At 30.2% G+C, this 24,866-nt stretch overlaps 2 protein-coding genes across 3 annotated transcripts; one reads left to right on the top strand and one right to left on the bottom strand.

Moving 5' to 3' along the window:
- Positions 1-166: 166 nt before the first annotated feature.
- On the top strand, positions 167-7,763 carry LOC108545998 (uncharacterized). The gene is made up of 2 exons (XM_017897904.1): positions 167-238; positions 6,323-7,763. The coding sequence occupies exon 2, from the start codon at positions 6,363-6,365 to the stop codon at positions 7,578-7,580; it is 1,218 nt and encodes a 405-aa protein (XP_017753393.1). The 5' UTR covers positions 167-238; positions 6,323-6,362; the 3' UTR covers positions 7,581-7,763.
- Positions 7,735-23,993, bottom strand: LOC108545997 (probable cytochrome P450 6a23). 2 transcript variants are annotated; one of them, XM_017897902.1, is made up of 8 exons: positions 23,910-23,993; positions 23,218-23,414; positions 22,551-22,920; positions 18,428-18,765; positions 18,089-18,313; positions 12,012-12,263; positions 8,541-8,723; positions 7,735-7,791 (listed from the first exon to the last, which is right to left on the bottom strand). In XM_017897902.1, the coding sequence occupies exons 2-7, from the start codon at positions 23,399-23,401 to the stop codon at positions 8,554-8,556; spliced, it is 1,539 nt and encodes a 512-aa protein (XP_017753391.1). In that variant the 5' UTR covers positions 23,402-23,414; positions 23,910-23,993; the 3' UTR covers positions 7,735-7,791; positions 8,541-8,553. The 2 variants fall into 2 exon arrangements, with proteins under 2 accessions (XP_017753391.1, XP_017753392.1); XM_017897903.1 differs by lacking the exon at positions 7,735-7,791 and having other exon boundaries at positions 8,456-8,723; positions 23,950-23,987.
- Between the last annotated feature and the right edge of the window lie 873 nt (positions 23,994-24,866).

Genomic DNA, 24,866 nt, shown 5'->3' on the forward strand with positions numbered 1-24,866 from the left:
TTGAAATAAAAAAAGTTAGCTTATCACAAAATCAAGTTTCATCGTCACTTCAAAGAAATAGTTTGCCGTTATTCTCAATATCCTGAACCCCTTCCGTAACCACCATATTACCATTAGCTCTGAGAACAGACCTATAAGAGCTACGATAACCAGGTAAGTGGTATCAGTTCTTAGTTGTTTCTTCGAGTCGAAACAACCATTCCTTAAACGTTTGACCATTTGACCAGTTTCAAACCTCGTGAGTATTGAAAATTTGTTGATATTTGTTTATTTACCTATATTCTCGAAGTTAGGAGAAAAGTTTCCTGAAATTTCGTTTTTCCAATATTTCGAACTAACGGACTTTTACCAAACTAATTAGTTAGAATATACAGTTATATACAGTTATATACAGTGTATGGTTGTAGTGTTTTAATCATTTTTTTTTTATACATTTAAAATATTTATATCAACCTTAATTATTAATTTAAAATTGTGATATCACTGGATATTTGATTTTTAAAGTATGACAAAATCATTTGAGAAGATTCAAACTAGAAATGAACTAAGGATTTTGAATTCTTTTATTTAATAAATTTTTTGTTTATCGAAGAACAGATAGTTATATTTGAATTAATATTTTACTGTCATCATAATTGACAACTGTGTTTAGAATAAAGAAATTAGTACCAAGAATTAGAGATTTTAAAAACTGTAATTCAGAAACAAAAAATAATCTTAGCTAAATCCTATTCATGATTAAAAAAGGCACAAAATACTTAATGGAAATATAGAAATATAGGAATATATATCCTGTATATAATTTTTGTTTTTATAACTGAATTGCAATTCAAAATAATCTGTCTTACGTTTATTATTTGATATTTATGTACATGCAACCTTCTTTCTGAATTTACCTCCTTTATCTTTATAAAGAAATACTACCCGCGTCTTATATGTCATATATATAAATTATTAAAATCTAATTTCTACTTTAACGAAACGTCTAAGCTAACAAGGATCAGTTGCAAAAGTTTATGTTAAATATACGATATACTTGCTTTCACTTATTCACGTGCAGTTATATGGTCACTACGTGAGAACGGAGTGTGGAACCCTATTACGTGCTTTTAGAATGTGGGGTTTAAAGCAAGTGACATATATTTCCTATTCTTTATATAGGAATAAAGCAGAGGACAATTTTGAAACGATTTAATTTACAATTCCCAACTGTTTTTAAAAACTTTTTATTTTGTAACAGTTAATATAGTTTATAGTTTATTGAACATGAGTGACATAATTTGGATTTCTATTAATTTATTAAAAAGGTTCCTTTTCGCAAATTGAAAAATTTATTTAAAAATTCTTTTGTCCAACGTCAAAATTAATAGAATAAATTAATTACATGTCATAAGTAATAAAATTATGGATATGCACGCGAGAAAGCATGCGGAACTGTAAGTAAAGTATTTAAAGAGCGGAGAAGTGATAGGGTTTATATTTCATATACTTATTGGTGATATTGACTCCTTGACATATTTTCACAATTTTAAAACATTCACTTAGAATTATACTTCACGGTCATGAATGGGTGGTGTAATAACTTGCAATTAGCTTTAATTTAATTACCCCTTCGGTGTATGCGAAATGTAATATTCGATTATGCGTTAATTTTCGATATTTCGAACAAGTTAATTTAATTTTTTATAACCAGAAATTTTAATTAAATATTTTTCAATGTCTCAAAAAATATTACTTCCCCTGATACATGCTTTGAAAATAATTTTCTTTTATACATCGCATATAACAAGTTTGATAACATTTTTTTATGAATTTGTCAAACATTATGCATTGTAATTATAATTAACATGTAATTACCCGATTTTTTAATTTATTACTTTTAAAGTTTGTCCTTTCATTCATATGATTCGTGCATTAATATTGTTTTATGTGTATTACTTTTATTATTATTTTATGAAAGTTACAAGTATAATATATTATTATTAAATAATGTATCATTATTATTATTTTAACATTTTATTGTTCATTTTTTTTAATAACTTATACTGCAGACTTCATTCTTCTATTCTTTATTTTCTCCAAAATTAACAAGGCAAATTCTTAAATAGTAAATATTCGAATGTACAAAGACTATTTAAGTAAAATACAAAGTATATTTTTTCCGATTGGATGAACGTCACTGCAAACGTGTTTACGATCGCATACAGATAAAGTCTCCCATCGATTTAATTATGCATTTACGTACATAAGCACATGCGTTGCTTTTTAGAGCGCGACGGAACTGGACATTTGGTTTTGAACCTTCATGAATTGCGACAGAGTTGCACCGGAAAAGTAGAATGTACGTCATTAACAATTTACTTTATTGCTGAATTTCGTAAAAGAATATAATTATTATATCTTAAAAATCGAGTCTAAATTACCTGCATTAAGCTCCAGCACCTTGAGCAGCTCACATTGGTTCTAAAGCGTGTTTAATAATTGAATAAAAATTTTCTTTATACAATCAGAACTGTTAATAACTACAGAGTGTTAACCTGAAACTTGATCTACAACATTCTTGTAAATTTCATTGACTTGATCAACAAAATATACTGTACTATGCACTATCGCTACAGTTAAGGCATGCTGTATGGTAGCCCTACCAATCTTCTATGACTAATACACGTTAAAATGTGAAAGGCACAAAGGTTTGCAATGGGAGTGTCCAAAAAAAGGTATACATATACTCGTAAATGTAACAGCTTTAAACCAGAAGTAAATGCTCCAGATCAAATGTTGTAAAAGTCTAATAATAAGTCCGTGACAAAATCGGTAATTACTTCTGATTAGTTATTTAAAGAAAAGTATCCGTACTATTTACGTTTTTCTGTAGTCGACAACCTGATCTAGCCATAAAATTACAAAATTTATTATTCTCTGCGAAATACCATTTTCTCCTTTTCTGCTCTTTAATAGCAGGTAAATATGGCAGCAATTTCTTCTATCTTTCTCCTATTACGTGAAGGAATGAACTAGTATAATACTCGTTTAATATACAGGATGTTGAAAGGAGGGTTCAAGGATTTTCGGAATCAATAACCTATTGTTCTTACCAACAGAAGTAAAAAGGTATTTAATAAACGTAGGTCTTGCAATCGATCCTTGAGATATAAAATTCACACTAATTGCATTATTTGTAAATATTCGATATTTTTTCTGTTTTCGTAACATATCGAATGTAAATAGAGGAATTTATTCAGAAGTTCATTAGTTTATCCTCTAGAGACCAGTGGTTCCTAGAGGGGACACGTCCACTTCAATGCTTTATTTGTCAATGCTCCGATCATGCAGGGCCTTTCGCTATCTAGCTAAGTATGTAGAACAAGTGTGAGTGGAAATAACTATACCAGCGGTAAATGACCTATACTGAAATATATATACAAAACGATTTTAATCAAAGAGAAAAGCATTACGTACCCTAGAGATTTAAAGTTTGCCAATATAAAATTATTACTAACATCGATAGTTTGCACATACAAATGTAGCATAAATTTTCTTTATTACAATAAGTATTTCGTATCTTCCATGCATTGTAATGCAGAATTCATCATGATCTAAGGATCATAGATCATCTCTAAATAATTCTTCCCAATCTCGTATTGGTGTCATAATTCTGCAATAATTTGTGGATATTAAATAGACTACCCAAAGAAATCTGAGAGATTCAAGTCAGGTGATTGTCATAACCTTGAACCGATGTACTTCTAAACTAATTTTTCTACTCACATTCAACGTATCGCGAGGACGACTCACAATATCAAATACTTCTATATAATAGAAATCAATTTTATGTCGAAAACATTCATTGTGGAACCTATATCTGTTGGACAATTTTTATTCCTCTTTGTAAGTAACCATAAACCCTTATAATTCTAAACTCTTTTTCCTTATTCTAAAGCCTGTGTAAAATGTGAATTGTATTTTCTCATCATATGCGAGTAAAGCATATGAAGAAAATCATACGTCATCATGTACATATGAAAGTAACGTATAAAGAAAATAAGTGAAGAAAATAAGAATTAAATATTCCTTCTTTTATGCAAAATTGTAATACTTACTAATTCCGTAGCTGTTGGTAAAATAATGACTTTTATCACTGTAACAGTTCCAACTGTAACTATCATATACTTTATTTCTGTTAGTACAGTAGAAGAAAGTGGCTAAAATCGAAGAACCAATTGATTCTTTTTTAAATTTAGTTTTCTGACACAGAAGATTCTTTCATCTAGTATCTGAGAATCTGCCTTGACATAATTCATTTAAAAAAATATAGTATGAAACATATTCTTGTTTTCTAAGAAGAGATAATGATGGTTTAGAAAAAATGTCCCTAACTAGAACACTATTCCTCGTATATTAACTCATTCGCATGTACTTATTTACAAACGAGTAATATAATAATAAAATCCAATAATCATAAAACCTATGTATGTCTTAGATATGTAACAGCGCTGGAGACACGTTGAAATATTTATCGCTTTTTATCCACTTATCTTGAGACCGACTTATGACAAATCCGAATACTCACGTGTGCGTAATCTGGTTTCTGGTAAGAAAAGACTCGAATGAAAGTCAACCGGCACGAATGAGTTAAGATCGCCTAATATAAATATTTATGAAAAGAATAAAAATAGGCTGATTTTTTAGAATGATTTATTTATAATGAATTCCAAACCATTTCTTTTAATTTAAAAAAAAGAATTCTTTAAAAAATTGCAAATATATTCATTTCGCAAGTTCCACTCGCAATTTTAATGGAATAATCGTAAATCCCTTATTCTAGTTTTAGAAGATTCTACTGGATTTTCGTACTTTTCATTCGTTAAAATTTTTTATAGACATTAAATGTCTTAGCAATCTTTTTTATTCCTTTTTTTCATGGTTTCCACTGCCTACTTCATTGATATATCAGCCGATAATTATGAAGATAGCCTAACAATATGTCAAAAATCTAAATGAAATTATTTTCTCGCGTATTTCGTGCTGCACTTATTATTTCAATATAATAAAATCATTATCGGCAAAGAATGTTAGAATGTTAGATGTAGCGTTGTTCTAATTATTTTTAATTTAATTTTTTTTAAATTATAAATTATTTATTAATTTATAATTTAAAGCACATAACATTTTATATTTCAAAACGAGACATATTATATAATTTCGGCCACTTTCCCGATAATACATATGAAACTATGACTTTTTCTTTTAATTTTTCTTATTACTCGTCACTGTTTATAATAAAAAAAATAATCGTAAAGAGAAAACAATAAATAGTTTAATCACATTAAGATATTCGCTGGAAAATGTTCAAAAACTTTGAACACTCAGATTTAATGTCGTGGGATAAAATGTGCACTTTTAAAAAACAGTTAAAAAGTTATATAATTCGTTACTCCTACTATATCTGCAAAAATTAGAATCGAAAAACGAATGTTTATCAATTTAAAAATCGAATTACATCGAAGAGAAAATACGATAAAATAATTTGACAACTCAACAAAATAGAAATTAACGTGTCATCTACTAATACTGATTAACAAATGAGTCGTTGTAATTCCATTACTTTATAATATTACTCTGAAGTAGTTGTTCCAGTAACTATATCGCGTAACAAATTCTACCATTCTATATCTATCTATAATTGTTTTTATACGTTAATCGATTCTTTGAATCATTCTGCATATAAAGTTATTAGGATACAATATGGAAAAAGTTAGCACATTCCGAAATATTTAACATTTTTTAACATGTATAACAAATGCTTATACGTTCCAATATTATATTGCAAAAATTTCTTCATATGTCCTTTTACATGTTTCACTATAGTGTTCAGTGGTTAACATATAAACAGTTTGTTTTAATTAGTTTCTTCGTGGCATGTATCGTGTAAATAAATACATTTGGAGAATAAAATTTCATTTGAGAAACGAATGCAAATAGATTTTGTAATTACAAATATCTCCTATATAACTCTGATAATAAACTTAATTAACTAGGAATTAAAATGGCGTAATTGGGACGTGTCGACAAATATATGATACCTTTTTTGAAGAACGTAGTTTATTAAAGAACATTTTATAGTATTAAGCATGAAATCTTGTGCCCTCGAATTTGAAATGTCTAACTGCTATTCCGTTTTCAGAACCACCTAGATTTTTAATCTAACCGAAAGTTTCGATCTGTTAGAAAATTATAATGCTATTCAAGTATATTACATTATATATAATTAAAAAACAGAAAAAATTCACTCTCATACTGAAATAAAATTTTCGAATTGCAGGTTATAACCGAGACACAACATAATTCGAAGACTAATAAGAATGAAGCTGCTCCTGCTGTTATTGTCGTGTATTTGTTTGGTACAATGTGGCCCAACGAAGAAGCAAACTCGTGATCAACAAGCCGAAAGTTACGAATACGAATATGCCCGAGAACCACCATTAGCACTTGCCGATTCCGGTCCATATGCTAAGGGCGGCCCTCTCCTGCCCGCACCTTCGCTTCCTCGTGGTCCACCTCATCCAGGTTTCAGCGTTGGTGGTTCCTTAGTTACCATTGCAGCAGGTGCAGCGGAACAAGCTCATACGCAACTAAATAATCAGCAATCCGCTGCTGGACAAGCTGCATTCGTCGCGAAGAACACTCTGGCTCAAGCCGCTGCACAGTCGGCGGCTACCGCAGCTGCGGCTCTTACCGGCAAACAGATCGTAGTCCAGGGATTGGAGCAACAATCCAGAGACGCCCATGTGGCGGTAGACGGTGAAAACTTGCAACTGCAGCAAGCCGAACGTTCTGCGAGTGCAGCAAGCACCACTGCCAAGCAAGCTATGCACCAGTTGCAAGTAGCTACGGCAGCCTTGAACGCTGCACAGGCAACTGCCGACCGCGCAGCGCAGGCAGCAGCAGAGGCTGCAGCAGAGCTTGCAGCGCAAACGACTATGGTCGGTCAAGCAAAGGCAAGGGCAGAATCTGTCGACGAACAACTGTCCGCTGCTCGTCTCGACTACGAAACCACCCAAGGTGCCGCTGCAAAAGCTGCGACTGCTGCTGCAGCCGCTCAGAACAATGCTGCCGCTGCAGCCGCCCACGTGGCTGATAACGCTGCTTCATCTGCGCTGTTGACTCACGGACCAGTCAACCCTGCACCAGTACCCAAGCTTCCACCTCAACTTCCACCTCTTCGGGAATCTGCTGTTCTCGGCTTACCTGCCGGTCTCCATGAATCAAGTCCTCTTCTTTCACCCCCAGCGTATCAAACCGATGCCCTTCACGCACCTGGTCCATTACCCCCTGGTCTTCATCAAATGGATACCCTTCGTTTACCTGCTGCGCTCCAGCAAGCTGTTGGGCTTCACGAATCCGATGGTCTCCGTTTACCTGCTTCTCTCCAGGAAATCTCTGCTCTTCGCGGTCTTTCATCAGGATTGCTTCACGATAGTGCGGCACTCCAATCACCAAGTGGCCTCCATCGTTCGGAACTACTTAGTCTAGCCAATGCTTTACCTACCGATAGTTATGATAAAGGTTATCGATACTAGACTGCTTTGAATCGAATCGAGTTGAACGTTTTAGTGGAACCTAGTACTTGTTACCGTCTTTATTCGGGAGTAATGAAATATTATGTTCCATGTGTCAGACTGTGAAATAAAATATCGTTCGTATCTCCAATATTTCTCGTTCCATCTTTCTCACTTTTTCCTTTTAAATTTGCAATTAGCAGGCGTGTTCTTTTTTCTATCTTCTTTAAAACTGACCAAAAATACAAAATACAAAAATTGTCACTGAAGTCTTGTATTAAATGTTTACATTTTCTATAATAAAAAAATATATTTTTAGAAATGTAATCTTTTTTATTTGATTTTCAGACATAGAAGTGTACAAAATTGAGAATACGAAACTAATGTAAAATAAAATTGTACTTTTCATATGTATGTAACGAATGTATAAGTTGTTTCAAATACACAGAGAGGGTGATAGGCGCAAGTGGACGGTTATTGTATAAACAGAGAATAGAATACAATTTTTTCATACAAAATTTTATTACAATCTTTTAATCTATTCTATCTATTCTAAATTCTATCATCTTTTTGTTTCTATTAAAGACGCCGAAGCTGATACAATTTTTAAATTTGTATAGATAGTTTATAATATTTATAATACCATTATTAAAATTAATCGTTATTAAAATTTAAATATTAAAAATTATAATATTACGATGTTATAAATATATTATTTAAAATAATTGTTGATATAAAACATTAATATAAAAGAAAAGAGTTTCACTTTTTTCCTCGTGTTATTATACATTTATTTTAATGACTTTATTTTCACACAATCAATAAGATCATTTCGTATAATTGACAGAAATTAACCTATTTCCTTGCTTATTGACAAATACATAATACATGTACCCCAGAAAATTTTGCGCTTCATAGACTAAACTACACATATATAATAATATTGCTAGAAATGTATAGAAACAATGTTTTCATCCTTACCAAAAGTATCTTGTTAACAACCGAGTGGTTCTATTGTTAACTGGACACCTCCTTTTGCCATTAATATAAGAGTTCCCCCTTCAAACTCTAAAGAAGTTGGTGTATCCGGTGCAAGTTTGAATTTGTTGTTTAATAGTGCATTTATTACAGCAACCTTTGTTTGTATCAAGCCAAACCTTAACCCTGAACAGAAAAAATAAATGTTCAATATAGTAACAAATTCTCACGAAAATTATATATCGCGTTATTTCTTTTTATTCATAGTGAATATTAAAATCCACATTATTTATTATTCGTTGAAAGTATCATTATAATATATATTATTTAAATATAAATGTAATTGGAAACCAACAATAACATTTCTCGAGACTCGTGTTATATGTGAAAAAGTATGTTACCAATGTAATTTTGAATACATTATAAAGTCCTGAATTTAAAAGCAATAAAACAAAAATTATTAATTTCTGCATAATTGTGATGAAATGTGACCTTCTTAATAGATTAGGCAATTCAAAAGTATGCACTTGGTAAATTTAACATTATATTTGATTTCTTATTAAAGAAATAGAATAAATCCTCGACCATAAAATTTATCAAAGAATAAATATTAGAAATCTTTCAAATTATTTTACATAACATATAAGAAAGAATTTTATAAGAAAAGTTTCGATTATTTTAGAAAAGATTTTATAAAAAAGTTGGAGTATTTAACCTCTTAATCAATTACTGTCAATACAATTTTTAGTAACATCCAAGATATTGCAACTTATCAAAAAATATTAAATGTATAATTTTCACCCTATTATTGAAACATAAGAAGGAAGAGCAAGAAAGAGCGAGCAAGAGAGAGAGAGATGATTATTGTGTTAAGTTAAAATTAAATACTATGGTAACTATTTTTTTTCATAGTCAAGTTTAATTCAATGTAAATAATTTCAATAATCAAAATTACCAACATTGTACTATTGTATATCTATGATACCCGGGTAGCTCTATAATAAATTTGCACATTATGTTAATGTCACGATATAATAATATTTGAAATGTAAAAAATCGATATATGATGGACATCCAAAGACTTACACAAAATGCAAACAACCTGTAATATAAAATTCATTACAATATAATGAATAATTCAATAACTATTTATTTTATATCTCTTACTAAAATACTATTTTCAAAATTCTCAATTTTAGTCAGCCATTATTAAGAAGTATATTAAATATCGATGACCTAGTCGGATATTAAAATACTTTTTCCAAGAAGATATAATATTTGTAATGAAAATGTGCAAAAGCGTACCTACTTATTAACATAAAGACAAATTACAGCATATATAGAAACGTAACAGTATGTCTTTTTACAGTCCTACTTGCATGGTTGCCTTTCAAGGATTCATATGTGAAATCATGAACCCAAGCAATTTTCTTTATAATATACTACACGTTTTCTTTGTTATCACCACTCATTCTTTCAATTTCCTTTCTTTCATCTTTATGGTCATTGTCATTTTGCTGTTCCTACTGAACCAAAGCCTTCTTTCGCTGCCATAAATCCATATACAAGATTTTTCAATTTTGATGTTGTGGGTCTTCCCCCGTTGTTGCTATGTCGGCGGGTCGGCTGGTATCATCGGTGTTGCGGTGGTGCTGGAAGGGGTGGAAGGAAAAGGAAGAGATATATTTCGTCCAGGGCCTGCTAGGGGACTCATCAGTAAGGTTGCCTAGCAGGTCCTGCCTTAAACGAGAATACCACTGGAATTTCGGGGAGTTGTGTATATAGAAAACGGAGGGTTTACCGAGGACTTACCAAAAAGTCCTCGAACCTCCTCGAAGGTGGAATCTCTGCGAGGGTGAGAACGATGGTCGCCACAATGTGTTATAAAGATTACCATAAAGTTATAACTGAAATTTTACTTTCTAGTAAAATAACAAGCAGAAATGAAATTATTGGTTTATCCTTACCAAAGCATCTGTTTACCACAGAACTCTATTAATGTATAAATTATGAAATTTTATATTTTACCTATCTTAAAAAATATCTTAAATTGAAACACATAAACAAAAAGAATACGATGAAAAAACATTAATGAATTTGATACTGAATTATTTTTAAAGATGTTAAGATATCATTTTTTTCTATCATAAATAATCATCATGTATCTCGTCGAAGCAAACCACGCGCATATATATAGGGTGTTACAATCTATGTGCAAAAATGAATAAAAAAAGAAGGAATAATATTTTTCCGTTTAAAGCTTCGTTCACAAGAAAGTTTCAAAATTGTTACAAGATCGCCCGTATTATAATCATTTTCAGTTACACTTTCATGTTCGTTATCGTTTCACCATCGTCTATCAAACAAAAGCTAATATTTCAACAGGATGGAGCACCATTTCACTTTTCACGAAGTGAAGGCATCAATGTTGAATAGGACAAGGCGAAATAATAAATTGGCCAGCAAGATCATCAGATCTTAATCCACTAGTCCTTTACTTACGGGGTCATGTTAAAGAAATAACGTGTGCTGAAACCAGTCAGGATTTTTCACAACTAAAGGATAGAATAACAAATGCCTTCGATCAAGTGAAACGACGAAATACTGTGACATCAGTTCATGATTCATTGATAAGAGAGAGATTATGTATACGTCAGCAAAATCGACAGTATCATCAATTCACTTAATGTAATGTAACTAATAATAAATCTACACATTTTCAAACTCAATTTCCTTGTAAACGAAGCTTTAAACAGAAAAATGTTATTCCTCTTTTTTTCCACCTACCCGATGATACTACCATGTAAAATGATGAGATACACTGAATAAATATCACAAAAATTATCAAAAAAAATATCGAACAAATGTAAGATGATTAAAATCACCATTGTCAATTACTTGGTTGTTATCGTAGTAAATGCAACCAATTTTCAAAATTATTGAAATGTATTCACCTTTAACAGCAATTATAGAAAAGGTCTGATTTGAATGAAACTTTATAGGATTGTGTAATAGGCAAAGCTAGTACAACTCAAAGTTAAGGAGTGAAGCCCCGCTCCAAAGATCAAATCTCAAAATGCTAATTGAGAAATAATTAGAGATAAAAGAAACGCTTAAAAATTCACTGATTATTGCAGCGACATGCTTAAGTATCTAAATTAGCATTTTGGGAATCGATATTTTCTGTGGTGTCACCGCTTAAATTTGACTTCTAGAAACTAAAAAGTCTACTGTAATTACAAGCCTACAAAGTTTCATTGAAATTGGATCTTCTCTCGAAAAATATAAAATTCAAGTTTATAAACTTTTATTAACTTTTTATAAACTAAGAAGGAGCACATTTTAATAATCTCAGCAATCAATTGCATTTTCTATGACACTAAACAAGAAAGTGGCTTTTTGGATATTTGTTTAATAATTTTCGTTATGTCGCAGTTTTCTCCATAATTATATCATTTAAGAAATTATTCTTACCGATACATATTCTTGGTCCTTCGCCAAATGGTAAATAGTTATAAGGATGTCTAGCTTTTATATTTTCTTCGGAAAATCGTTCTGGATCGAACTTATTCGGCTCAGGATATACATCAGGGTCTCGGTGGATGCCAAAAACTGGTATCGCCAAGGAGGTTCCCACAGGTATGCTAAAGTTTGTTGTTTTCAGTTGTGTTTCTTTTGTACAAACACGGTTCAGTATAACAACTGGGGGATATTTTCTTAAAGTTTCTGAAACGAATTAAAAATTTTTACATAAAACTAATTTTACAGTTTACAGTTGTTGGCTCTTACAGTGATTGTAAAACCGTTTATGTAGTAAACATGTAACACATATGTACTAATAAAATACACGTTTTAAATGTTATCAAGATAATATTCACATTGGTACATAGATGTGTTGTTTTTCAGTTTAAATTTGGGTTTAATGATCACAAATTGAAAGGCTTTTACATATGTAATGGTTAGATGTGTAAATATTTCTTACAAATTTGAAATTTCAAAATGAATTTCATAATTTGTATTATAACCTTAATGACAAATATCTGAGATAACCAATCTTTGAATTTCTTTATTTTGATTGTCTTCAGCATTAGAAATATGAAAAAATTATCGTTTGCGAATGTCTCAAGGACATTTGCAATCGATTTCATGACTCATTTTCTTCAAAACCAGAGTAGAAATATCATTAAAATTTGAACTGAGTGTTTCACTAATAGATTTACACGATCTTTTCATATTCCTATACACTTGAAAAAAGTTATATGATCTTTAATAAATCATTTCAAATTCCATATTTTATCAATCAATATGTTTATTACCTTCCTCAAAATGATTCCTGAGAATATGATATATTTTTTATTCTCTTAACTGCTAAAGAAAAGGAATTAAATGAATAAAACGTATGTATAATTTTATAAATTTAGAACGCAATTGCAAAATTCAATAAATATCTCATAAATTGTTACTGCGTTCTTAAGAAATTTCGGTTGAAAGTAACAAAGTTTTGTACAACAATCATGCGGCAATTAAATAGATAAGGATAATAAACCAAAATAAGAAATTGAAATAAGAAATTCAGGAAAAGAGAAAAACAAAAATTTACAAAAATAAAAAATATAGGAAAAGAAAATTTTGAACCACTTTATAAAATCTCTTAAAAATCTTGAGGAATTTTTGTGACTGAGTATAATGAGAGATAAAGTAGCTTCATGAATGAGTCTTAAATATTGTCACTCTATATATCAAAAATTGATATTGGTACCAAAATTGTTTGACTATGTGTGAATTTACATTAGGTTGACTTTTCCTCTTTAACTTTCGAGTTTCTATTGTATGTTTTAAATTATAATACTCGATGAGAAAATAGTACGTGTAAAAATTTTTGAGTTGCTGCATGTCAATTTGCAATGTAATTGTGTCCTGCTATTTTAAAAGTATTAATGAATAGGAAGTAGAAAGAAGAGAAAAATGACCCAGCTCATGAAACAGAAATTTGTTTGTTAGCAAAACATGTCAAATCAGAATATCTTTCGAAAGACAGTGTTATTATAGAAAAACGGGTGCCTCCTGTCGCACTCGCGCAAATAAAACAGCAAAAGGGCAGTCTGTAACAGTCAGTCAACCGCTCCTTCTATCCTCTTACAAATCAGAAGTGAGATTTGAACTTTTGATACGGATCGCGTAAGGATTCATTGATTAAGGCTCACCCGTTAGTTTAATCAGAAATACTTGAATACCAACCGAATGTCACACAAGGCACGAATTAAATTTCTGGTCGTCCTGAACGATAAGATGGCATACGCCGCAATGCTAACAATAAAGGAAGAACAATATTTACAAAATTTTTTACTTACGACATCCTCTTAAGGAATTTCTAAGCGGAAGCGTGATGTGTCAAATTATTAAATTTCTAGAGCGTGGGTTTGTCACGTTCCTCGTCGACAGTATGACTATCGATCGTCAGTCAGTTACTAATTTACTATACGAGTTGTCCAGCAATTAACGGCACCTCAGCATGCATCCATATTCGAAGCCTGTGGCATACATGCTGAGGTCGTTGGTTTATGCGCGAGATTGTAACATGGTAATTGAGCTGGTGACGTTGAGACTCTAATTAGTTATTATCCTTTCGGATTATTAAAAAAGCGTACGTTTTCTTAGTATATAGTAATCATAAAAATATCTAACGCCCATGTTTATGCCATTAACTATATAGCAGTAGTAGTCAGTATTTTTTAAAAGAGTGCGCTCCAAAATAACTTTATTTGTAATTTAGTTTCTCCGTTTAATTTTAATTTAACTTTTTCGTCAGTCGCTTCTTAGCATCCGTGTGAATAAGATGTGTATTGTTGAGCCAGTGTTTACGTCAGCGAACTAGTGAACTACTATTAGATATGCGTTAGGACTGCTATCAGCCACATAAAATCGCCTGTCCGCAGGCATGGCAAATAATACTCTTAACAGCCAAAACAATGAACTTCATCTAAAGATACAAAAATTTTGTGAAAGATATGCGGTCACTCAAAATCATAAAAAGAAAGAAATTCCAGTTCCTAGTGACCTCGACCTAATGGATACAGTTACAACTGAAAACCCATTGAAACGCAAAACTGCTTTCAAATGGTTGATAGATGTACCAATCTCTAACTCTTTTGAGGTCTTCTCAGCCGAAGAAGGATTCGAAACAAATGAACAACATGCCCAACCAGTTAAACAAAACACACCACTGATCTTTATTAAAGCACAGGTAATCGAACCGCTAAGATAACTACTAGACGAAATAGCTGAAAACGATTATATTATCAAACATGAACGGAAAAATCAAGTTAAAGTACAAACCAATTCTCCAGAATGCTACAGAAAAGTGATTAGGGCCTTAAAAACAAAAAATGCTAATTATCACACATATCAATTTAAAAACGACAGAAGCTATAAGGTGGTCCTAAGAGGAATGCACCCTAAAACAAATCAAGAGGACATTAAAACCGAACAAGCCACAATTCACCAAGTACACCGACTGGTAAATAATATTATCACATGTTTCGAAAATAAATTATATTGCTCTGCCATATTTTTGGATGTGGAAAAGGCCTTCGATAAGGTATGCGTTGCGTCCCGAGCATTGCAACTCGCTCGTGGAGTTTCACGGGGTTGTAAGGCCCGTTACGCTGCTGCGGCAATGCTGCTTGGGATGCGGCCTACTCTAACTTGATAGAGGTAGACCTGGTTGGTGTTGAACTGCAAGGAGTTCTATAGTAGTAGACAGTCTCCTGTGCTGAGTGTTGGTGGGTCTCGTTTGATGATGTTGTGGTCGTGATGGAGTTTAGAGAGAATCTTGATGTGGTCGTGATGGAGGTTTTACGGAGAATCCCCTTGTGAATGCCCTGTCGGTAGTTTTATAAGGCTTGACTGTCTTCTGATTGGTTGATATGATATTGGAGGTGTATGTTAACTTCAGCGTCCTTCGGTGGTGGTGGTTGTTTAAACATTTAGGCTCTTATGACCGTCGTCTAAGAGGCTACGATATCAGTCCTTGTCATGGTTTATATTAGCGGTGGGTTAGGCGACGCTGAGTTTATACATGATAAGGGATGCTTACAATAAAGGCATGAAACAGGCCTCCACTTAACCTGGGATATTGCGGTCCTAGGGCCGCAACAGTATGGCACTCAGGCTTATTTCTTAAAATTGCAACAAACTTCCCTACATCCTATTATCACTTTCTCAAATCATACCTAACTAACAGAAAATTTATTGTTCAATCTCATGACGATCAATCTAAGCTATTCAGTATAAAAGCAGACGTCACGCAAGGGAGCGTACTTGGGCCTACTCTTTACACCATCTACACTGCAGACATGCCTACCACACCGTACACAACGTTCTCTACTCTCGTAGACGATACTGCAATCCTTGCAATGCACAAAGATCCCGAAACTGCTTCCACAATGCTACAAAAAGGTCTCTCTGCAATAGAACGATGGTACATCAAATGGAAAATAAAAATTAACCAGGAGAAACCCAACAACATAATGTTTACACTAAGGAAACAGTTAGCCCCCAACGTCTCAATAAACAACAAAGTTATACCGCAAATTAACGTAGTCGAATACCTGGGATTCCACCTAGACAGTAAACTGTCATGGAAGCACAACATCAGGAAAAAAGTGGAACAAATCAAACTAAAAAGATTAATCATGAGTTATCTAACAGGTAGAAACTCAAAACTAAGTGCTGAAAACAAGCTACTGATTTACAAGTTAATCATCAAACTAATATGGACTTACGGAGCTGAACTCTGGGGCACGGCAGCAAACTGTTACATTAAACAAATTGAGTCCCTACAATCTATCATACTACGCACAATAGTAAACGCACCCTGGTATATAAGAAAGACGATCTAAGAAAGGACCTTAAAATCGAATCGGTGGAGGAAGTGATTACACGGCTATCCAAAATTAACAAACTAAGATTAGCTAACCATCCTAACTCACTAGCTAAACATCTATATAGTCTACCTATTCAGAGAAGATTGAACAAAAAGCATCCTACGGATTTAATGCGATAGTAAATGGTATAGACCACTAGGAAAATACCGACGTGTTATTACTTCACATCCAAATATAAACAAGCTTGTCGAATGTTGTAAAACAAATTGCAAGCTAAAAGAGGGGATAATAAAAAAGAAAAGAAACTTCGTGACATTAATTTCTCACAATAAACAGGCATTGACTTTAAGTATGAATGGGTGATAACTTGTGCTTATTATTAAGACTCGAAATTACATTCAATTCAAGAACCTCGAGTAACTGAACGGAAACGATTTCATAAAAAATTCGCAATGAATGTTCGCATTAAATTTGATTTTGTTGTAGACTCAATTCCATTCTACGTAGTAAGTTTGTATTGGTTGCTCTTAGGATACTGCCGTAGTATAATTTATATGTCGCAGCATAAACTATTGACTGCAGATGACCCCATAGAAAAAATATCAATTGGAGACAAATTAAGGAATCATGTTGGCCAAGCAATAGGACCGTAAGTTCCAAATCAATGTTCTCAAAATTTTAAATTTAAGTAGTTAAAAAATCAAGCAATTCGAGCATCGTGAGATGGGCAACCGTCTTTTTGGAAATAAATACGTTACTGAATATCACCTGGAAGCCTGAATATCACCTTGCATCAATGTCTGAAGTTGCTTGGAAAAAAAATTTAAATAAATTTTAGATGATAAATTATGTTCATAAAAATAAGGTCCAATTAGGTGACCGTGTACGAGTCCATATTAAACATTCGTTTTTTATGCACACAATTTTATGTTGAAAATTATGTTCTCTGAACCTTGCTTTATGTGCATTTCTTTTACATTCGCCAAGTATTAACAACAATGTCATCTTTTCACTGTTTTAATAAAAAAATTAAATTAAAATTAAAATTAATAATAAACTACGGTTTGTTTTCGTAACAAGTGAAGACTAAACACAGGGACTGTCTTAATAGCTAAGCTATCACTTTGTTGTGAATTGTTGACAGTATATAAGTTTCTCGTAATGCAAGAATACTAGCGATTTCGAATCTTAATAATAAACACAAGTTATTATCTTTCATTTATGCTGATCGTTATTTTTCCTTGCAATTTTCATTTCTTTGCCTTCGAGATTATCAAAAGGTCGTATACTAGATCGTTGAAAACGTCTAGATACGAGCTGCAATATTACTAATTGTAAGTCAAAAATATTAAATGCCACCTAAAAGAACGAAGGTGACCTTGAAATTTTTTTTATTCTACTGTATAACCAATCGAAAACTGATCAACTTTTGTATAAAACATTTTTTGTCAGATTACTGCAAGTCCTTAAAAAATCGTCAAAGGTGTTAAATAGGACATCCTGTATAATGTTACATATAATATATAAATACGTAAAAATATAAATATTATACTTGTATATAATATAGAAATTTATATACTTTAATGACGTGAATATTGTATATGTAATAACTAAATAATTATCAAATGATAGCTATCAGTTATTAGAATATAGTTGTATACAAACCAGAGATTACTTTATGAAGATATTCCATATCCTGCACGGCAGCATATGACAATTCACCATGTTTTTTTATCTGTGTTCGTATTTCGTCGCGTACTTTATTCTGTATATCTTGATCCTTTGCTAATTCATATAAACAAAATGTTGCTGTAGTCGAAGATGTTTCAAATCCAGCCAAATAGAAAACATAAGCTTGTGCTGCAGCCTCCGACATTAGCAATTTACTGGCTGTTCAACAAAAGAATAAACTTATAATTTCTTATTTCTATAACTTTGAATCATCTCAAAATATCTATTATTCTTTTGAGATACTGATAAATTAGAAATGAAAAAAATAACTACTTGAAATATTAACGTTCTCTGAAGTATCGTCTGGTTCGACATACCCATTTCTCATTAATTGAATCAATAGATTTAAAAAATCTTTTCTCTCAATCTTACGCGATTGTCTATACTCTACAGTTTCTTTAAACATATTAGTGAAGAAGTTTGTCACATCCTTCTCGTTATATGACAGAGAAAACATATCAAAGACCTGTGGAGCCCATAGAATAAGAGCATTCCAAAAAGGCTTCGGATCAAATATTTTCTTGCCCCAATACATAAATTCGTTATTTGGATTTTCAAAACTATTACACGTTATTCCAAATGCCGCTGACATGATAATATCCACAGAATATCTGAAAAAAATATCATAGAATTATGACCAATCGAGAAATTACAAAAACTCATAGTGTTTGGAAAATTTTTTCTTCAGAAATGATATAAATTGATAAAATCGGTATTGTATGTACAACAAATGACTAATAACAAAATAATACAAATTTCGGAAATAGTCATTTTTCATATTAAAATCATAGTTGCCTTAGGTTTTTCAAACAGTCAGATAATTCTCCTTTTATCACATTCTGGGAAACATCAAGACAATTTAAAAAGTAGTGGACTATGTTTGCAATAATGTAAATAATATTAGCTAACGTAATTAATCAAGATTTATCATTATGAAGATACATACAGTCCGTTATATATATATAAATATCAATCATCAATTATTGGTATTACAAATTTGAAAGAAAGAATTATTACAGCTGTGAACACATTGAAACTTCTACATAAGAATATTACATTGGGGGAAGAAGCTTGCATTTTGAACATGTATTAATATATAGTATAATTTTCGATGTTCAATGTTCCTTCAGCTTATTACCTTATGATGTTAAAAAATCTCAGTTTCATCTTTACATTTCAATCAAATGTTTAAGTAATCTAAGTGTGTTTATAATGCTTAAAAATGAGACACAATGAAAACCTATATATTCTCATTTCATCATCAGTTAAAATATAATAAATCGTACACTGGTAACAATTATCCAAAACATTGAAAAAGTTTACTATGGACATAGAATTCGACCCGGAATATTTCTCATAGCACGAAATTATTGAAAGCTACTTGTGTCAATTATTATTATTATTATTTACAGTGAGAAAATAAAAAATTCCAGAAACAGGTATCTCCTATTTTGATCCATAGATCACGTGTATTCATTTACATGAAAATAAATTAATTTAGTACGATAAATTGCTATACTGTATAATACAATATATAATTTAATATATATTATTTAACATATATGTTATTTAATTTATAATACACTATTAATAATAATAACATAATATATATATATTATTTAATAAAAATGCTATATTCTGCAAAAAGGTTTGATTCTAACCCATTCAGTTCTCGAGATATACCAAAAATATGCTTTCAACCTCTACCTTTGAGGGCTGCTTTCACCCCTTCAACATGAAAGATGACCAATGAAAAAAATACGTGTGAAATATTTTTTTAAGAACTATCTCTCATATAAATTTCAACAAGTCGGCTTGTGCGGATTGAATATGGTCCCTTGTAAGTATCATAGTATAAATCATGGTCTACCAGTCCACGAACTATACCCACTAACAACTTTATCGTACATAAACCTCATATTCCAGTGCATTTTGTCAATATATCTCTTAAAATACTATAGAAAATTCAATTTTCAAAAATCCTGTGCAATATCTATAGCTGAGTACAGTCAAGGAAGAATTCAATTCAATAATTAAGATTTTAATTATGTTATTCCATATATGACGTGAAAGTTGATGTTTCATCCATAATTGATCGATAACATGTGAATTTGCATTTGTTCATAGATGAAATTATATCTGAATTTTGTCTTCTATGTATGAAAAACATAAATACTCCGTAATATACAGTAATATATCACAGTAAATAATAAAGTTATGTCAAACATATTCTTTTCTAAGATTTTTATATATTTTCATGAGAAATTGCTCTTAACTGAATTGTCAATATCATGATGACTTGTTTTATTATTCGGTTCTAAAGAAAAAATATAATAACATATTTTCTACATATGTCAGCTGATTGTATAAAATTGTCATTGATAAAGTGTTTTATCTCAAAGAGAGAAATATTGCAGGTGTAATATAATATTTCCATTATTAAAAGAAGGGAAACACGATATCAACGTTTAATCACATGTTTCGATTATACCGTGTATATTAACATAATATAAATTAAAATAAAGATTTTTTAATTAGGTCGAATTTTGTAAATACAAATTTTTTTGATTATATACTGCATATTACTATAATTAATTATTGTTTATGCGTAATTTAGATATCGTTACGTCACTATTGCGGCAAAAAAGTTAATTACGGTAATGATATGACATTTGAGTAGGATGTATCTCATACTTTTTTCACGTGTTATATACTGTTATCATGATCCTGTTTATCATGATCATGACAAATGATGCACACGTTCCTTGTCGGGTTATTACTGAAAACTGCTACTGCATATAATTAACCTTATGAGTGTGCATGAATGGTGTATGTCTGTAATCAACATATACATACATACATATGTATACAAACGACTACAAGAATGTTTGTATTCCTCGAAACGATTCGTATTGACTTTAAATGGTCGCTATTCTTCTATAACGCAAATTTCAAAATCTTCATCAATTATCTCAAAACTTTTTACATCCAAAATTTCTATAGAGAATTTATTTCAATTCATACCTTTGTACACAAGTTTCTATTCCTTATTTTAAACTTCGCTATGCAATTTAATCAAAATGATATTTGGCATATTATTGTAATTAATATTGCAGAATATATATTATATATAATGAAAATTGTACATCAAACGTCAAAATGGAAATATTAAAACTACATATTTTCGAATACATCAAGAAAAACCACTAAATAAAAAATGCATACTCGACACATGAAATATATCATTAACATCCATTCAGTTCAAAAAACAAAGAATGTTTTATTCAAGATGAATTGTCACTTTACTATTAATCGATGTCTTTAATTTAAACTATCATTTAAAATTTCATTTTGTGTTTTTCTCATAGTGAATTACATTAATGTAATAAGCAGTTTCATTTTTCAATTTTCTTTCTTTCTTCTCTCTTGAATGTTTTAAATAAGAATTTAATTTCGATTCACGAATTGAAATCTATTATTTAAAATATAGTGTAGAGTTTCTAGCAATTGTAAGTAGAAATAGCAATAAAATGAAAAAAAAAAATATCAACTTTAAACACTTTTAAAAAATCAAATAAATGGAACATCAAAATGAATCTTACGTTATATTGTAGATTACATTATGTAGAATATTTCTCTAAAAATTGATGAAAATTGGCTGTATAGTTTAGGAGAATTTACGATCAAGTAATAAAAATTGTGAGATGACGTGGAATTTTATAATTTTTACTTTAGTTGATTATTTAAGATTTATTATTTATTTATTTCTATATTAACAAAAACTTTCAACCGTTCATTTCCTTTTTCATTATTTGGATCATTAACGCTAAAACTATCCTAATGTGTATCTAGATCTTGTACACATAAGTAATATTTAATGCATTATAATAAAAATTGTTATATTTATATTATATTATAGTCATATTATATTATTATAATTATATATAATTAGATAATTACATTTTCATTTCAAAAATTTAAATCAGTTCCTTATTAATTTGCTAGTATCAATATAAAATATTATTGTAGTCAGCTTTGAATACTCTAAATGCTAATGAAAAACCAATAACTATGTATGAATATATGAATAACATCGTTACCGTTTTTAATAATATATATCCTTTTTGTATTTTGTTACATGACACAATTTATCTGCATATATTACATTATTATTTAATATTGTTAATATTCTTTGCCGAAATATCATTATAAGAAGAAAGAAGTTCATAAGTATTATTCATCTTAATGAATACTAAAGTATAGAATACTTTGATATTGTTAATTTCTGATAGAATCACACATTACTGCTCTACTATCGAAGAATCTAATATTGATTCGTACTAAATTAATGCTAAATAAATATATTCAGAAAATAGATTTTTCTTAAATCGCTTACCTTGAAAATATATCTTTCACATCAACTGTTGATCTGGTTTGTGCCTTGTCATTAAAAAATTTTTCCATCATATTTCCAGTTTCTGTTAAAATTGGGAAGATCTGTTTAATTTTTCCCGAAGTAAAGGTTGGTGTTAATTTTACTCTTAAGTGTCTCCATTTCTTCCCAGGTAATTGAAATAAATTTCCAGATAATGGATCTGTTTCTTTGTTACAAAATATTCCACGGTCATGAAAATTTGAGAACTCTTTTGTTAGTACATCTCGAATTAGATCAGGATCATTCACAAGTAAAAATGGTTTATGAAGCATGTATATGCCAACAAGACGATGCTGTTTGTTCTGTTCATATTTATCTCTGAAGAACTCGGCTGTAAAGTAAAAATTTCACGAACCGTAATTTATAATAGTAATTCACTGATGATTATGAATAATGCACACTTTTAATAAATGGTTTGTAATAAGACTAATAAATAATGTTAATTACACTAATTTACAAACAAATCAATAAATCTCACCAAAAGATGTTTGTGTATTTATACATCAACATAAAATTGATGTTTTCAAATTTATTTTTTATAATGCCATAATAAAAATTTATCATTGATCACGGGCATTTTACGCAAAGCGCTAAGACTAAAACAATTATTATTTATTTCTATACTTACCTAGTGATGTTTTACCGGTTATGATTGGCATTATATTTCCAACGGGGAAAGTAGGTTCGATATAAAATACTCGTCTTTTACTCCAAAACTTATAAACGTACAATTTATAATAAAGGTACAATCCAGCACCTACAAGGACCACAGTAGCCAAGATATCTGATAATAACCACGTGGCAAGAAACATTGTGTTTGATTGTCTACAATAAAAATGCAAATATTAAGATAACTATTTCCTTTAATTATTATACTCTATTTTATCAATTTGTTTTTACAAGTTATCACAGTGCAATGATAAATGAGACATATTTCATATTATTTTGCATTAGTTATATTCTCCTATGCTATTATTTATAACAATCAAATAAAAAAAGTGTCCTTTTATTTCACACATACATAAAATTTATTATGTCACTAACAAATTTTTATTATCTAGAAACTATACTATACCACATCATATAATAGATTATATTTTATTTTTATTTAAAATATATATAGCATAATAGGAAAATTTATACTAATGATCGAATGGCTATGTGTCAGATTTAAATTGTATTATACTAAAAATATATCAGTTTGCGTTAAAACACTGTGTATTTGATTTCTCAAATAAACTATATGATGACAAATGGTGAAACAACTAAACCATTTTTCACATTAATTTACAAATAAGAATTTGTTCATTAAACACTCACTATAGTACACAATTATTAACAATTGGATAAGATTAAATACTTGTTAATGTAAAATAGCGTTTACTCTTGTTTTGTTTCTCCCGTTTCTCGTAAGAATACGTAGATAACTTGCGCTGAAATCATTCTCTCGTATTATATAGAGTCTCTTGCATAAGATAATTTGCCATTTCTGCAATGATATGGACAACACAGATACTTCATACTTAATACGTAGATAATATAAATATACATTGAGCATATTACATAACAAATTGCAATGTACATTGTAAATGATTCAACAATTTTCAATGACTTTCATTAATTTACCTCTGATGTTACTAACATAATACCCATCAATTATGGATTTTCTCTAATTTTCTGTTTCTTTTTACATAACACATAAATTTTTTATCCAATTGTAATACAATATTTGCTATTTTTATAATTTATAACTAATATAATTAATTGCTATTTTGGATAAAGACTTATTTTTGGTTTCATATCTGATTATTTCTACATAATTTCTACGATTTCTGTATTTCTATATTTCTACATTTATGTGCATTTGCTAGCGTATTCTTATTTTATTAAAAATTTAGAAAATTGTTAACTAATCGAACAATTACAATTTCAAAATTTAATTTCAAACGAAGTTGCGCACGCAAATTCATAAAATAAGTAAAGATTAGAGAAGATGTTCCTATTGCATCTTGGCATAATGTCAGTAGCACCCTCTAGGTTCTACACTTGCAACGACATACAGTATAACATATAAAAAGTATTCTGAAAAAATTTGCTATTTGCATATTACGTAGTCTGTATATAATACACGTATGTATTATTGTATATATATAATTAATGTTAAATATATGTAATTTTATAAAGCAAAATTTTATTTTTATATAGATCAATTCTAATTACCAATTTTATAAGTATTTAACAAAACGTTCCAATATTTATAAAAATTATAATCTTAAA

The sequence above is a fragment of the Eufriesea mexicana genome, unplaced genomic scaffold, assembly GCF_001483705.2.
Source record: "Eufriesea mexicana isolate 0111107269 unplaced genomic scaffold, ASM148370v2 scaffold598, whole genome shotgun sequence".
NCBI lineage: Eukaryota > Metazoa > Arthropoda > Insecta > Hymenoptera > Apidae > Eufriesea > Eufriesea mexicana.

Bases quoted from the DNA above. Each gene is read 5' to 3' on its own strand.
- LOC108545998 (XM_017897904.1), top strand. From the start codon at position 6,363: ATGAAGCTGCTCCTGCTGTTATTGTCGTGTATTTGTTTGGTACAATGT.
- LOC108545997 (XM_017897902.1), bottom strand. From the start codon at position 23,401: ATGTTTCTTGCCACGTGGTTATTATCAGATATCTTGGCTACTGTGGTC. The intron at 12,264-18,088 runs GTTTGTATACAA...AATTCGTTTCAG, and splicing joins TCTTCATAAAGTAATCTCTG to AAACTTTAAGAAAATATCCC. The intron at 8,724-12,011 runs GTAAGAATAATT...TTTTCTGTTCAG, and splicing joins AGGACCAAGAATATGTATCG to GGTTAAGGTTTGGCTTGATA.